The 15951-nt window shown below is 40.2% G+C and overlaps 1 protein-coding gene across 1 annotated transcript in view; it reads left to right on the top strand.

The window, feature by feature from the left end:
* uvrag (UV radiation resistance associated) overlaps positions 1-15951 on the top strand; it is a 173284-nt gene that overhangs the window by 63051 nt on the left and 94282 nt on the right. The window contains exons 10-12 of the mRNA XM_015394627.1: positions 5930-6017; positions 7024-7084; positions 10418-10583. Coding sequence (XP_015250113.1) covers positions 5930-6017; positions 7024-7084; positions 10418-10583 — 315 coding nt within the window. The remainder of the gene's footprint in view (positions 1-5929; positions 6018-7023; positions 7085-10417; positions 10584-15951) is intronic.

Genomic DNA, 15951 nt, shown 5'->3' with positions numbered 1-15951 from the left:
GTTTGGCAGGATTTCTCTTCCAGTGTCTGAAATTCACACTCTGCATGCCAACTATAGACTCAGCCTGTTGGGTGGAGCGTCCTGACCTGACATGGGTGAAAGGATGCAAATAAACACACAGTTGGAACATCTTGATATCTAGATCAAAAAGAAACTTGGACTTTTGTAACTGAGGTCATTGTAGTTTTAAAAAAAAAACAAAAAACCCTGAAATAATCAAATTGATTTGGCCTGAACCTGTGCAGCTTAAAGGCTCTGCAGAGCTGATTGTCTTCTCCTCTGGCTGGTCTGATCTGGCGTTTATCATGAGGAGTAGCTTCATTCACCAACATGGCGAAAAGTGAAGGTTAGAAGGAAGTTAAACTGGAATTACTCAGTAAAACGACATCAGCTTATGTCTGATGGTTTAAAACCTGGAATCCTGAGTTCAATTCAACAGATGTCTATCATTTAAAAAAATAATAATAATAATAATTCAGCAGAAGTCTGTTAAAAATCATAGTTCTAGCTTTTTCATCAAAATAATGAGTGAATAATACAACCAAAGAATGTCCCAAATTAAAGTATCAGGTTTACTGAAAACATTTTAGCATTAATTGTTTTATAAATGTTGACAGGTCCAAAAAATATAAATATAACTTTTGGTTATGATGCAGACATGGAGACAAAAGGATGGTGCTCCAATAGGAATGAGTCAGAGCGTTGGTGGACGCTAGTGGCTCCATGATGGAGCTGAGAAATTGCTTCTTCTTCATCTCAGATTCAAGCATAACATAATGAAGCAAAACAAGGATAAATAGTTGATACATTTTTCAGTGTTTTTGAAAACTTAGGGAAGCAAAAGTACCCAGAAGCCGAACTGAGGCGGCAGCTTTTGTTCTGGGCGGCAGACGGTACGGCTGAAGGTTTGAAGGAAAGCAGTTGAGCATGACTGTGTAACCTACTGGCTGGGAGTAGTAGAACCTTTAGCTGTCCTAAGACTTATGGAAACCCCTCACTCCATCTGCATGAATATAGTGACTGTTGAGTTCTAAAGAAGCCTGCTAACCAGATAATAATTTGGTTCAGGCGTGTTGGAGAAGAAATTCATCTAAACGTTGCAGGATGTTAGCTTTTTGGAGCCGGACTCTGGCATCCTTGATTTAGTGCAACATTTCATCCAGTCTTTTAGGATGACACTTTTTAAAATGTCTGACTCGGTAGTCCAAGTTTGGGATGAAACGTGCTTTATTTAGCTTCATGAACGATTTTGATATGAAATAAATCAAATACAATAAACAATATAAAAAAAAATCTTTAACTGAATCTGGTTGATTAAGATGTAGTCAAAAAATTCAAAAACAATGAATATCAATTCAATTTCAATTCAGTTTATTTCTATAGCGCCAATTCACTACACGTCATCTCAAGGCACTTTACAGTTCACCTGATAATATAGTCAGATTGATTCAAAGTCTGCAGTTTGAATTAGCAAAACGTTAAAGGGGGGAAACCTGAAGCTGCTTGGCTGCTTGAAAATAAGCAGCAGGGAAAACAACTTGAAACTTCAATGTTCGGGAATAATGAATTGGCAACAACAAACTGCAATGTGATAGAAATTAGAACATTTTCTGAGCGAATGTTTTAACCAAATGATGACATTTTTCAATATTAGCAATATTGAATAAGACTTAATGAAATGATTGTGCTTATGGCACTTTATAATCAGGCCCAGGATCTAAAACATTTTTAACTGTGAGCTGATTTAAAAGTGGCATTATAGAAGCTATATTCTTAATGATGGGGATGGGTAACAGTACATTTTTATGCACAAAGTGATGAGAACACCTGAATTTAATTCACCTGCAGCTGCAATCCATAAATTAGATGGAACTGTAGACCTAATATGATAGCTTTTAGATATAACTCATATGGGAAGATATGTTTCCTGCACATTTTTTATCTGGTCTGCATCGATTCTTTGACTTGAAGGCAATCCCTCACACTAAGCATGCTTGTAGCGACAATGGAGAGGAAAACTCCCTTTTAACCAGAAGAAACCTACTGCAGAACCAGGCTCAGTGTGAGCGGCCATCTGCCGAGGCCGACTGGGGTTCAAGGAGACAGAAACAGAGATACAAAAGACAACTGTAAAAGGCGGCCACATCCAGGAAACACACAGCCAGGCAGATGAGCTCTGAGCCAACTACCATGTCAGAGGATGAAGAGAGCACATCCAGTTAGTCACAGTCAGAGAAACAGGACTACACTGGAAAACAGGCCGATCTCCAACATCTATAAACAAAGGTGTTGATGGTAGCAGCACAGCTGATATTTCTCTCCAGGATGGAGTCACAGCCAAACAGGAACAGACCAGATGAAACTATTATGAAAAAAAAAGCAGAGAGAGCAGAATGTTAGAGATTGAAGTAACAAATACCAAAGAATGGGAGAATATAGATAGAATGAAGCTTAATGATGAAAAAAATGTCCTCCAGCACCACATACCCTCTTTTTAATAATTACTGCTGAAATCTTTATAGGCGTTATAGTGATTAAAGCTGTTCCTATAATTGCTGAGCAAATTTCTACTTGTTTCCAAGGAGCTTATTTTATTTCTTGTAGAAATCACAATTAGTTTGATGCTGTAGAAACTCACCTGTGATAATTAAATGAAGATCATAGCCTCTATATCTTCCAATAGCTAAACATTGTGATGCTTGAATAGCTGAAATAGCAGAAAGATGACGGAAGAAATGAAAAGCAGCAACAGGTTGAAATGTGGCATCAATTACTAAGAAAGTAAAAATAAACTGATGCATCAAAGTTCATTCAGAGAAAAAACTACTAATCAAAGTTCAGTTTTTTTGTCAAAATTACGTCATTATTATTATTTCCCTCTTTGGGATTAATAAAGTATTTTTGGATGAAGTTGAATTTTAGTCCTGCAGCAGCTTTTCTTAGCTTTCAGCCAAAGTTACTCTCGCTTTCATGCATACAGGATTACCTGCAAATAATCTGTGCTGCAGAAAGTGGGGAGAAAAAAAAAGAAACTGGAAAAAAACCAAGGATCTACTCATCACCTTCTCTTCAAGTATTCAAAGGGACAGTAGGGAGAGTGTGCATGCTTCAGAAAAATACTTTTAAATGAGGTGGTATGGTGGGCGAAGCAGTTATAGGAGCCAAAGCCTGCTGGACACTCCAGATCAAACGATCTTCACCCACCAGTCTATCTGCTTTCCCACTTCCACCAAAGTGTTTCTTGCTGAGAGAATAAAAATAATAAAAGATTGCTAGCCACAGGCGAGGCCAGAAAGGAAATTCAACTGAAAGGTTGGAAGCATTTATGGGAGGATGGATCACTTTCAATTACTAAACCAACCCCCAAAATCCCTTTTCATCTTCACAAAATGATGGGCTATTACCCAATCTGCCCCACCAGCGTATTGCATGGGACAGAGGGGAAACACTCACACTAAAAAAACACTCTTTCACCCCCCATCTTCTTTAGCTGCGCTTATAAAGATGAATAAAAATTGCATTTAATGAAAAGAACCGGGCAGAAACACCATTTGCTAAAGATGGGCTCCATGTATGCACCTTAAAGGAATAGTACACCCAAAACATGATTAGCCTTCATTTTCTACTCACCCCCATGCTGAACAACACTCTGGAGTACTTTTTTGATATCTCAAATGCATCTGGAGATCTGGGAGGCTTCTTGCTGTCTGCTGATATTCAAATAATGGAGGTCCATGGCGCCCGAGACAGAAAGGTCCATAAAAGTCCACAAAAACGTGTCAATATTCCTCCATACTGCTCGTCCAATGTATTCCAAGTGTCCTGAGTGGGTAGCGTCCATAATTAACTCGAAACGAAGTCATTTAGAATGTTTTTAGAGCATAAACAGTAGTGTATAGGATTTCCTAAAAGCGAGTTCACGAGTCTACGGAAACCGCGGCAGACCAAACCAGATGAAAGTGCGCATTCAGCGTCTGCTCTGCCGATAATGCAAGCGTAGAAGAAGAAATGTGCTGTTTACCTGTGCAAAGAAAGAAACAACGGAAGAAAAATGTCTGAGGACTTCAGTGTTGAGGAAGAGCATGAGTTCTTTGCCGAGCTGAATGCGCACTTTCATCTGGTTTGGTCTGCCGCGGTTTCCGTAGACTCGTGAACGCGCTTTTAGGAAATCCTATACACTACTGTTTATCCTCTAAAAACATTCTAAATGACTTCGTTTCGAGTAAATTCTGGATGCTACCCACTCAGGACACTTGGAATACATTGGACGACCAGTATGGAGGAATATTGACACGTTTTTTGTGGACTTTTATGGACCTTTCTGTCTCGGGCGCCATAGACCTCCATTATTTGAATGTCAGCAGACAGCAAGAAGCCTCCCAGATCTCCAGATGCATTTGAGATATCAAAAAAGTACTCCAGAGTGTTGTTCAGCATGGGGGTGAGTAGAAAATGAAGGCTAATCATGTTTTGGGTGTACTATTCCTTTAATGCTCTATCTCTCCATTTCGTTTTCCTGAAAAGAGATCACTCAGGACAAACTCTTTAGATAACACTTCAGAACTTATATGCATTAAATAACAATGAGACCTGACAACAGATTCTGATAGAAATTGTAATCTTACTCAGACCAGAGAAATTTCTTAGAGTTTACAAAATGGCAGCTGCTCACCTCTCAGGAAGTTGCCCCGTTAAAAAAGGCATTTTAAACATCTCCAGTCTGCCACATCATCATATTTTACATCCTATACGTTAGCAGATGATTAGACATCCATGGCTCCAGCCTTATTAAAAATATTACACTTTGTCCTTAGCTGAAGGACTTCGCCCTCATTCCATTTCCTAATCTTTGCCAAGTACAGAATGAAGATTATAACTGTTGATCCAGACAGAGAAACTGTCCTAATTAGATTAAAACATCAGTTCTGACACACAACAAGCAGCCAATACCAAGGTTTAATAAACTCACACATCTTCAATGATATTTATCCTAACAGACATGATTATTGTATTGATATTGAAATCAATATTTAATCTCATATGTAAAAATTTTAAGAAACTCAACCCTTGAAGGAATCACTTTTATTCTGGACGGGAAGAAAAGTCAACTTTTAAAAATTATTCTTTTTCTACAAATTCTCCAAGATTTACTATAAAATGTGCCCTAGAGGTATCAATCTGCCATCCTTCTAATATTTAACTCAGCAGTGATTATGATCAAAGAAAACATTTACACGGCCTGGGCAGGAGGGCGGTGAGTGTACGACAAAGCTAGCCAAAAATCATAAAACACAGGAATCGGTTCACACCAACTGGAAACCAAATGATCACAGCGTCTGGGTTTTCAAAATAATTTGCTGAAGTTAAAAGATGGGCATCTTCACAAGTGATGCGACTTATTCAAGCAGTTTAACCTTAAAAACCACCAAACTGTGTTAAACCCCTTCCTGTTGGTCTTTTTATAGGAAAAGGCAAGGCAAATGTATCTGTATAGCACAATTCAGTAAAAAGACAGTGCAAAGTGCTTTACATGATTAAAATATAGGAAAATAAAACAGAATCAAAGCAAGTAGAAAAAATAAATAAATAAATAAAATAAAATAAAAAATGCAGAAACAAAAAAGAACATAAAAAACATTTGGACTAAAGAAAAATAAATAAAAGTTGAACTAATGATGTTTCAGTTGAACTGTTTAACTAGAACAGTCGAAGGCAATCCTAAACAAATGTGTTTTTAGTCTTGATTTAAAGGAACTCAGGCTTTCCGCACTTTTACAGTTTTCTGGAAGTTTGTTCCAGATAAGTGGAGCATAGAGAGTCAAAGCTGTTGATTCTCAGCATCGTCTTTTACCTGTATGCTCCCACTGTCTCCTCCTGCCAGCCTGCTGCTCACTCTGCCCCCCCCCTGTTGTTTGGTTTATCTCCTCAGAGAACACTTCCTGAAAACCAACGCCCAGCTCACCTTCCGCTGTCGCCAGCTCCTCTCTGAGCTCTCCTACATCTACCCCATCGAAGTGGTAAGAGCGAAGGCCGATTCTACCGTTCTCCGTTACAGTCTTCCGCACAATTACTGATAAACTGATCAGAACATTGATCCGATCTTCTTATTTGCAGTATTTCTAAAGCTTTGACTTACTCTTAAGATTTGAACCAGTTTCAGTTTGTCTTAAAGAACTACATCGTTAGAGGTAAAATTGCAGCATATTTGTATAGTATTTTTCAGTTCCGGTCATTCAAACGTGAAGAAAAAAGAAGAAACTGAACCTTTTTAAAAAGACATCGGCATTTTATATTCACCACTAGCACAGCTTGCGTTTCTAGATTCTAATAGATGTACTATAGATTCTCAACTCTATTTCAACAGAGTTATATTTGATAAGTATAGAGCTCAAAAGGATGAACAGTGGCAGGATGTTTAGCCTTCCTGTTACCTGCTGAAAATCTTGCTCTCTCTCATTTTCTGCCTTGATAAACCTCAGATATTTCTCCACATTCAGCTGTATAAATACTTCCCTCCTAATAAGCTTATCAGCTCTCTAAAGCTCTTCCCTTTAGCCTCCAATGTGTCACATACTGTAATGGTTGCAATACGTATTTATTTTCGATCCTTCGGCTGTCTGCTCCTTCTTTCATTTATCATGTTTTAGAAAATATATTTGACATGGATGAAGCAGAAGTTTTGGAGACATTTTGTGATGGATACCTCCCACACATCTTTAGTCCACATTTCTTCTAAAATAATACATGTTTTTACGGCTCATGTTTCTCTGCTTTCAGAGATCGTCCAGAGTCCTCACATCTCTGTAGGTTCCTCACAGACTCTTTCTAATCACTCACTTTTGTAAGATATTTGGCTAACAAAGTTGGAATGCTGATACCTTAAGACCATAACCGGATGATTTAAACCCAATCCGTCTGCCAGCTGTATGGTTTTTCCTCCCATATCATCCCTCATCTTGTGTGGCTCTGCTTCTGCTGGCTCCTTATTGTCCTTCAAATGAAACCTTTTCCCTCAATCTGCAGGTCAATCAGTCGGATTATGTCATCTGTGGAGTGAAGCTGCCAAACTCAGACGACTTTCAAGGTAATTTATTAAGTGTCTGTGACCTGACCATGTTTTAGGCCAAAAATGTTATTTATCTTCCGTTTAAGGATTTTGAATTTACATAGATGTTAACTAAAGGACCTGGAAATTTGTATGGTTTGCAAACCAATCCTCTAAACTGAAAAAATGACCATAACTCATACATGTATTTCCCTTTGTGGACAAAAAAAAGGGAGTCAGGTGGACATTTTTTTGCAATATGTTTAATATTTGATTTGCTTCCTTAAGTCCCCTCAGGCACTTTTGTTTTTCTTAGAATTTTCCTCTTCTGAAAGATTTTCCCAATAAATCTAAATAGCATTTTTTTTTTATTGATCCCCTTGCCTGTACTCTTCCTCCACCTGAACCCTTTCAGTAGAAATTCTGAGCTGAGTTCTCTGTGGTTGTTTGATCACCGCTGCTCCACGTCACATTCCTGTTTGCTCAAACCTTTTTCCAAAATTCTTCCACGCAGTTTTTATCCTTTTATTTCTTTAAATCAGTTTTTCAATAGAGATTTCACTTGGATTGCACTAACCAGAAGCAAGTAGATGTTTCACTCCAGGGTTTGATTATTATTATGACCCGTAAAGTTGTCTTTTCCAGAGTCCATTGTTGCAGAATGTTATTGTTACTGCTCTTTGGAAAAAAAATAATTTCTACTCTTGCATGGATCTCTGTGTTAGCTGCGACTGTCTTCTGTTCATCGTTGTGGCAAACCCACATTAAGCTTATTATATAAGCATATTACTGCCACATAAAGGGCTGGAGTGACAAAGTCAGTGTCTCAGTGCCCAGTCCTACCCTTAACAAAAACTAAAACAAAATAAAGGGCAGGTCTGGTTTACGGTCTGCTTCCAGGTGAACTGGGTGCCTATTTGGGTCAGTAGGGGAGCTGGATCCATAATAGGACCCCGTTCCCCACTTCTTTGCTCCCCATCTCCAGATGCCTCCCCTCACCTGCTCTATCACACTTCCACCCACACAGGATCTCGGGGATCGTCACCAGGCTGGGGCTTCCTATGTGGTTTCTGTCATTACCAAGATATATCTATGTAGGGCATCAGGGTGGGCAGTGGAAGTGGGTCAGCCCTCAGGCTTTGCCTCCGCTGCTCATTCCCACCTGTGGTTGTTGGAATGCATTTAGACACTTATACCCCTTTCCCAATGGTCTAAAACCACTTTTAAGCCTGGAAACAATTGGCTTTTAGTGGCAGTGGGAACGGCTCACTGACACGTGTCAAACCGTCAAATGACTCTGCAAGTGATTTGGGTTAAAGTCGTCTTCGAATGGCTCTGCTCCAATCAGCATGCAGTGGGAGCATCAGACCTGCGTGAACCCGCTAGTTTACCTGATACTATTGAGTGCAAAGTACGGACGATATCACACTGCACCAGTCTGATTCAACGAGCCAAAAGAAATCTGAGTGCATTTGATAAACATGGAGGAGCACTGGTGAGAAAACGTTTCGGATGCTTGGTATATTGGGGGATACCATGGACTAGCTGTGGTCAGAGCTGTTTGGGGGTGGGTGGGGTTGGTAGTCTCTTCTGGTGGTGGGTCTGGGGTGGTGTTTGGGGCTAAACCTGAAATCGAGAAAGGATTTGTAATGTATGTATGATAAGTGTAAGAACATATGTAGTATCCTCCTCTGTGTACATGTTGAGTGTTTGTATATGCATGGTTGTAAGGGTGGGATTCTGTGAATGTGACTTTAAGAATGTGATTATTTCTTTGTCTACTTGTCAAATTTAGTGTTTGCCTCTCCGCCCACCTACTGAAACATCTTAGGCGCCTAAAGAGCTGGTTTTACTCCCCGCATCAGAGTTTCGCTGTGAGCTTGTTGCTGATAATTTTGATTTTGATTTATGCCCAACATTGAAGCATGGTCTGCGCTATGTTATTCCACACCACAACGCAAGAGAGACGATCAGGAACTAGCTGTGGGTCTAGATGCGGCCATGCGGTGAGGAACCGGGGGCAAGTTTGTGCGACAAAGGAGGGACATGAGGGCGAAAAAGAGCGGGGATCCAGGTGGAAAAAGGGTCCCAGCGTTCTTGCTCACCTCACTCTTCTAGCTGGTCCATCTTCATGAGTCATTTTCCACAATGGCGGTCATTCAAACAAAACAAGCCTGTGAGATACCAAACAGGAAAAACGCATAGTGTAGAGTGGATGTAGATTTGACCAATCAGAGGCCTTCTGTCCGCAGCACTGTCTGCAGTCACCTACAATTTTGGAGATGTGCAGTGGAAGGGGCGGGTGCATATTTGCGCTCACTGCGAGACACACGCAGACGACCTGTTTTCTGCGTATAAAGGCCCTAAGTATGGCCTAAATCAGCCTTTAGGCCCCAAGTATGAGCAGGGTCGATCGCCTCCCCCCTTCTTATGCTCCCTGCCAGTGACAGGTGCCTGTCTCTGCTAGTTTCCTAGGGACAGGGTTGGGTACTTCAGTAGACGTTGTCTCATTCCTGGTGGCTCTGTGGGGTCCCAGCTAGGGGGTGCAGCACCCACAGGCCTCAGACTAGACTTTAATTTGGCTTCCAGAATAAAAGGACGGTTAGAACTACTTCCAACAACATTATCGGATGTATAAATAGAAAAGGAAAACATTAAACCATTAAATATTTTCCTTTTTTGGTGTTTTCCCATCAAATAAAATCCTAATGAAAACTGGATCATGTAATGTGATTTAATGTGGAAGTGGTTAAAAGTTAGGAAAACTAAAGCTAGATATATTTTGATACAAATCGAAACATTAGACAAAGTAGCTTTTTGTTCCTCTTTGCTGCAGCCTTCAATCCTTTGTCCTTCAGTTGATCTGTTTGTTTGTCATCAGAAAGAACCCAAACCAGATGGCATGTAGGTTTTACATTTTCTCGCTTATTTCTGGACTGAAATGTTTATTTCATCAAAGTTGTTTTTATTGAAATGAAGCTTTAAACAGAAACTGGAAGTCCCAACTTGGCAAACGTTTTCCGTTTCATATTTTGTTTGACTTAAAGAACATTTGGTCCCATGAGCAGAACGGCTCATCTTCCTCTCAGGGACTCAGTTTCAAAGTCATCTTCTGTTGGTTAATTATGATACGATGAATCCACAATTTTATGTTTCCATGTAATCGAATACCAAACAGAGCTGACAGTCTTGCAAACTGCTGCGCTTTGCAGCTTTGAAGTTTTGAAGGGGATAAAATACCTTTTCCTGCCTGAATAATGTTCTGCTGTCTTGGGTTGGATTTGCTTAACATGATGTCTTTGATGTGTTAATGTCTCCTTCAAAAAGCCACCAGATTAATTAACACTGAGTTTAACCCTGTTTGTGCTGCAGCGAAAGATGATGGGAGCGTGGCGGTCGCCCTGGGTTACACAGCACACCTGGTCCTGATGATCTCCTGCTTCCTTCAGCTCCCTCTTCGGTACCCGGTGATACACAAGGGTTCCCGCTCCTCCATCAAGGACACCATCACAGACAGACTCACTGAGAAGGAGAGAGAGTAAGTCAGACTCAGCATTGGTCCACACACATAAGCTGTTTCTCAATATGTGTACTTGTGCGTTGTCGTGTGCTTGTGAAACGTCATCAGCCTCAGCCCTAGTCCTGTTCCAATTCAAAAGAACTAGAGGATCGAGAACGGACAAAGTCACGGATGTTTTTCTCGCTTCTCCCTCTTTACCCAGCATGCATCAGAGCAGACTTGTCCGTTCTTGAGATTGACAGCTGTCCCAGCATGCACTGCTGCAGCAGCAGCTTCCAGTGGAAGCTCACAGAGCTCAGACTATTAAGCTAAAAATTCTCTTTTCTGTTGCTGTTGCTCAATAAAAGTATGTTTTAAGATAATTTGAGGCGAGAATATCATACTTCTAAGCGTCACTATGTGGCCCATTTACCGATTTGCGTAATCTAAAAAACAATTTTCCATGTTGAGAGGACCGCAGCGACCAGCGGACCTCCAAGGGTAACGGCAGCAGGTCTAATGCTAGCCCGTCTACAGCAGCCCTCTCTCTGCATAGTCAGGTGTGAAGGACCGCTGGCTGTGATTTTTTTTGGGGTGTTTTATTTGGCATTTGATTTGTGTTTATCTGACTGTGTTAATTATTATTCACCCAATAAATGAAAAAAGTAAGAATTTATTATTATCTACAGACTAGCTCCAGACGAGCCGAGTGTGTGGCGACGTTCTGTTCCAATGGACCCATATTTATGCTGCGTTCTCCCAGAGTCCACACCTTCCTGTGTTCTTCTCAAGAACATACTCGGCGAGGACATGAGTCCGTACTTGCTTTATTGTGAATTTCGAAACAGCCCAAGTGTAGGTTCTGTTTATGTACAGCAGCAGCACCTTTGCTAAATGACAAATGAAGAATGTTCTGGAGCGGGTCCCATTGGTGGTCCATTGAATGTAGGACAGGACTCTAAGGGACTTTCTTATGGCCTGAACAGAATAGTCTTTCAGCACTCATCTGCTATGCTTTGCGTCATTGTCTTCCTTAAAGATCCAAATCTTTTGCTTGAATAGTTTTTGGATGATTCCTCTGGATTTGCTTCCAAATTTCCACTGAGTCCAAAGAGCTCATGATTTCATCAATAAATATTTGCACGAGATTCATAAAAAACATCTTTCTGATCGTTCCGTAAAGGCAGCTCTGGCTTAAATCTGCTTTTTATTTCATTTAATCTATTTGTGCAGCATCGGAAAACATATTAAAGTTATTTCTCCTTCTAGCCTCACAGACTCGGAATGGAAAACAGTCAATATCTTTTCTCCGGTTGAGCGACTTTCTCAACTGGAGCTGAACATTTCTTTAACCTGCAGAAGAATAGTTGGATTTATATTATAGGAATGTCATAGGACAGATCCGACTCTGATTGCCTGGACTCTTTTCCTCCACCTGAAACCTTTCTGTATAAGCTCTGAGCGAAGTTGTGTCTGGTTGCTTGATGGAATTATTTCCCCCTATAAAAAAACTCTTCATTGCTGTTGTTCTTTCTGGGATTGCTTGTTTACTTTCTGTTTTCAGTCAGACCCTTCCATCTACAAATGTTGGTAATGAAAGACTCTGTGGATCTGATCCAACAAAAACTGACCTTCTTTAATCAAAATGTGCTACCAGAGGTGGAGATCCTCACCTCAAGAAAAACGCTAACAAAAACTACAACCTCTTTCTCGCTGTTAAAAGTGAACAAACCATTAAAAGATGTTGGATCCAAATCCTCCAAACTCTACTGCATTGGTCTCCAACCCTGCTCCTCAATATTTACTGTCCTGCAGATTTTAGATGCATCCCTGCTCCAAAACATAACTTTCTACCAAACCTTTGCCAAACTCGATGGCATGCTAAGAGGTAATTCAATCCTTTCAATTCGGTGGAGCTGCGATGGACTGGCGACCTGTCCAGGGTTGATCCCGCCTCTCACCCATTGACAGCTGGAGATAGGCACCAGCACCCCTTGCAATCTCAGCAGGGACAAGTGTTGTGGATAATTGAATTCGGTGGAGTATTTGTTAGAGTAGGGATGCATCTCAAATCTGCAAGACAGTAGATCTTGAGGAGCAGGGTTGGAGACCCCTGTTCTACTCTATAGACGCAAACAGCTGATTACTGCAGTCATGGATGGGCTGGCGAAGAATCTCACTGTAAAATATGAGATATGAAAACCAGGAACAAGTCTACTAGGAGTCATTAATAATACAGATCCTGAAAGAGTGGAGTCTAAGCTTTCCATCCATTTTCCGTCACGCTTATCCCAAGCGGCGTCACGAGGCGTGCTGGTGCCCATCTCTGCCTGTCTACAGGTGAGAGGCGGGGTCCACCCTGGACTGGTCACCAGTCCAACACAGAGACAAACAACAATTCACACACACACTCACACCTAAGGAGAATTTAGAGAAGCCAATTAACCTAACAGTCATGTTTTTGGATTTTGGACTGTGGGAGGAAGCCGGAGTACCTGGAGAGACACCTACTCAGGAAAAACATGCAAACTCTGCAAGGCGGCACTGCTACCTACTGCACCACTGAGCAGCTCTAAGATTTCCAAATGGTGCCAAATTTATAAAAATCAAAGAAGATAAAACAGTTTGTATGTTGGTGTTTTTTCTGGTAATAAAATAGTTTTGAACTGAGTCTCAAAGATGAATTTCGTTTGAGAATTACCCATTCGGAGCAGTAATTTAGGCTAAACTGTCAAAAAGATAAAAAAAATCTTCTTTTTCGTCAAATATTCTCTATTCGAAAATATTAAAGAGGCAGTATAAGTTTCACCTTGGTTAAATCACACAAAAAAAAGAAAAACACTTTTTGCTTCCTAATTATTAATGCCTTAATCCAAAAAGTTGTCAAAAAATGTGTTTATTAAGGAATTTCAATTTACGGAATGAATCTCCATTAAGATTAGTCAAAAAATACATTCATGATGAATTTATTGAGTAAATACTTAATAGTTGTGACCCTAGTTTCAATGGTTTCACAGATCAGCTGTCTCCAAACAGCAGTGTTATCAGTTATTGCAATACTTTTTGGTATAATTTCTAAAACACAAAGACGTCTGGTTAAATAGCAGGATTGTAAAAGATTTGATTGAGTTTGAAACAGTTCATTTTTTTTAAGAAACCCATCACTGGAAACATGCAGTAATAAAACATTTAGTGTTTAAAACTCAAGTTTGCTCTGTTTTAAAAGTTGTTTTCTGCTTTAACTCGACCGGAGCAACGTGTCTTTGGCTTCAGAATCCCGTAACGATGACAAACCATCTAATTGCACGAAACAAACATGTGCATGTCCTGTGAAAAACCTCTTTGTTAAACAATTCTGCAATAAATTTGTTAACAAAGTAGAATAGATCCTGTGGGATCAAATGTAATCATGATGTTTAGCTTTGGTTGCAGTGACTCAGGATGCTGATTATTTGTTTATCTTAAAGTAAAAAAAAAAGCAAGCATTCCCACAGTGCTGCCCTGCACACAGCACCATCAGGGGAATTGGTCTGTTTATACAAACATGTAGAGAGTTGTAGATTGCCTGTCTCTTTTGATTATGACAGCAGATGTAGAAACGTCAGATACTGAAATGTTTCCTCTGGAAAACACACCTCTACATCTTCTGACCGCTCTGCACAAGCGTTTTTATGGTCTGGTGAAAGTAGCAGTTGTAGTTTGATGTAGCCTGCGGCTGATTTGTGGCCAGATCCTTCCATTCAGCAGTTATCTGCTCTGTCTCTTTCCATTATCTAAGTTGAGGTAATCTGACAGAATATAACTCAATTCTGGAAATGTATATTTACTTAAGTCCAGATTTGTTTTGTATGAAAGCAGTTGCAGACATGATGGTGTGTTTGACTCTGGAGGATTTCTGAGCTCTGACACACTCTGCTCTGCAAACCTGTCTGATCCGTACTGACAGGAGGCTAAAAAGAGCTTTCTGTGCCACAGGTTCGTCTAAATGAAAGAACAAAAACGTCAAACAAAAAGGGGAAAATGGCTGATTCAGGGTTTTTAATCTCTGTCAGAGGAATTCATTTATTTATGCCAGGTCTTTGCTTGTATTTCTGTGATGTGTTGGTTTGGAAAGGCAGGCAGAATGTTAGCAGTGAAGAACAGAAAACGCAGCACCAGCAGTCATACATACGTCATTTGCATGGTCAGGAATATTTCTGTAAGGCATCTATAGTTCGGCTCAGAATGCTCTGATAAAACAATTTACCTTTTTACAGCTACCTGGATAAAGCAATACCATCCATATTTGCTTCCCTGAATACAGCACGCTCCCTACCTGTGATGTCATTGCCTCCTCTGATGCGAATGCAGGCTTAAAGCATGTGATGAGACTGCACCAGTGATGGACCTGCTGCCTAACCTGAAATCAATATTTCACTGCGTAAACACAGTAAAATTCACAGGCATACTGAAAACAATGACACTTTAGAAAGAGTAGTTTAGATAGTTTTAGTGCAAAACACAAATTTACCTTAACAAAGCCTCAGAAGGGCAAGATCTGTGTACAAAAGTAAACCTGTAAATGAAACTATGATCGGTTTGTAGTATACGCCTATTGTGAATTTGTTGCCCCCCCCCCTTAGAGAAAACTCCAACAGGATAGTAGTTTATTTCATTCATCTGTTTTACTGTAATAGACTTTTTTTTTTTTTTTTTGGTTCAACTGTTAAAAGATTGGCGGGGGCAAAAAACATCCTTTATCCCCTGAGGGCCTTAGGAGCAAATTCCACCTGAGATTACACTATTGTTCAAAAGTTTGGGGTCACCCAAACAATTTTGTGTTTTCCTGAAAAGTCACACTTATTCAAGGCCATACGTTGTGAAATGAATAGCAAATATAGTCAAGACATTGACAAGGTTAGAAATAATGATTTGTATTTTAAATAACATTTTTTTTTACATCAAACTTTGCTTTCGTCAAAGAATCCTCCATTTGCACCAATTACAGCATTGCAGACCTTTGGCATTCTAGCTGTTAATTTGTTGAGGTAATCTGGAGAAATTGCACCCCACGCTTCCAGAAGCAGCTCCCACAAGTTAGATTGGTTAGATGGGCACTTCTTGCGTACCATACGGTCAAGCTGCTCCCACAACAGCTCAATAAGGTTCAGCTCTCTGCCTGCTTCTGCTCTAAATACTTCTTGCACAATTTGGAGGTGTGTTTAGGGTCATTGTCCTGTTGTAGGATGAAATTGGCCCCATTAAGCGCTGTCCACTGGGTATGGCATGACGTTGCAAAATGGAGTGATAGCCTTCCTTATTCAGAATCCCTTTTACCCTGTACAAATCTACCAGCACCAAAGCAACCCCAGACCATCACATTACCTCCACCATGCTTAACAGATGGCGTCAGGCATTCTTCCAGCAT

Source organism: Cyprinodon variegatus, unplaced genomic scaffold (assembly GCF_000732505.1).
Source record: "Cyprinodon variegatus isolate N-32 unplaced genomic scaffold, C_variegatus-1.0 Scaffold700, whole genome shotgun sequence".
In the NCBI taxonomy this organism is placed as follows: Eukaryota; Metazoa; Chordata; class Actinopteri; order Cyprinodontiformes; family Cyprinodontidae; genus Cyprinodon; species Cyprinodon variegatus.
Note: the sequence above shows the minus strand (reverse complement) of the source record. Positions and strands in the feature narration are given on the sequence as shown.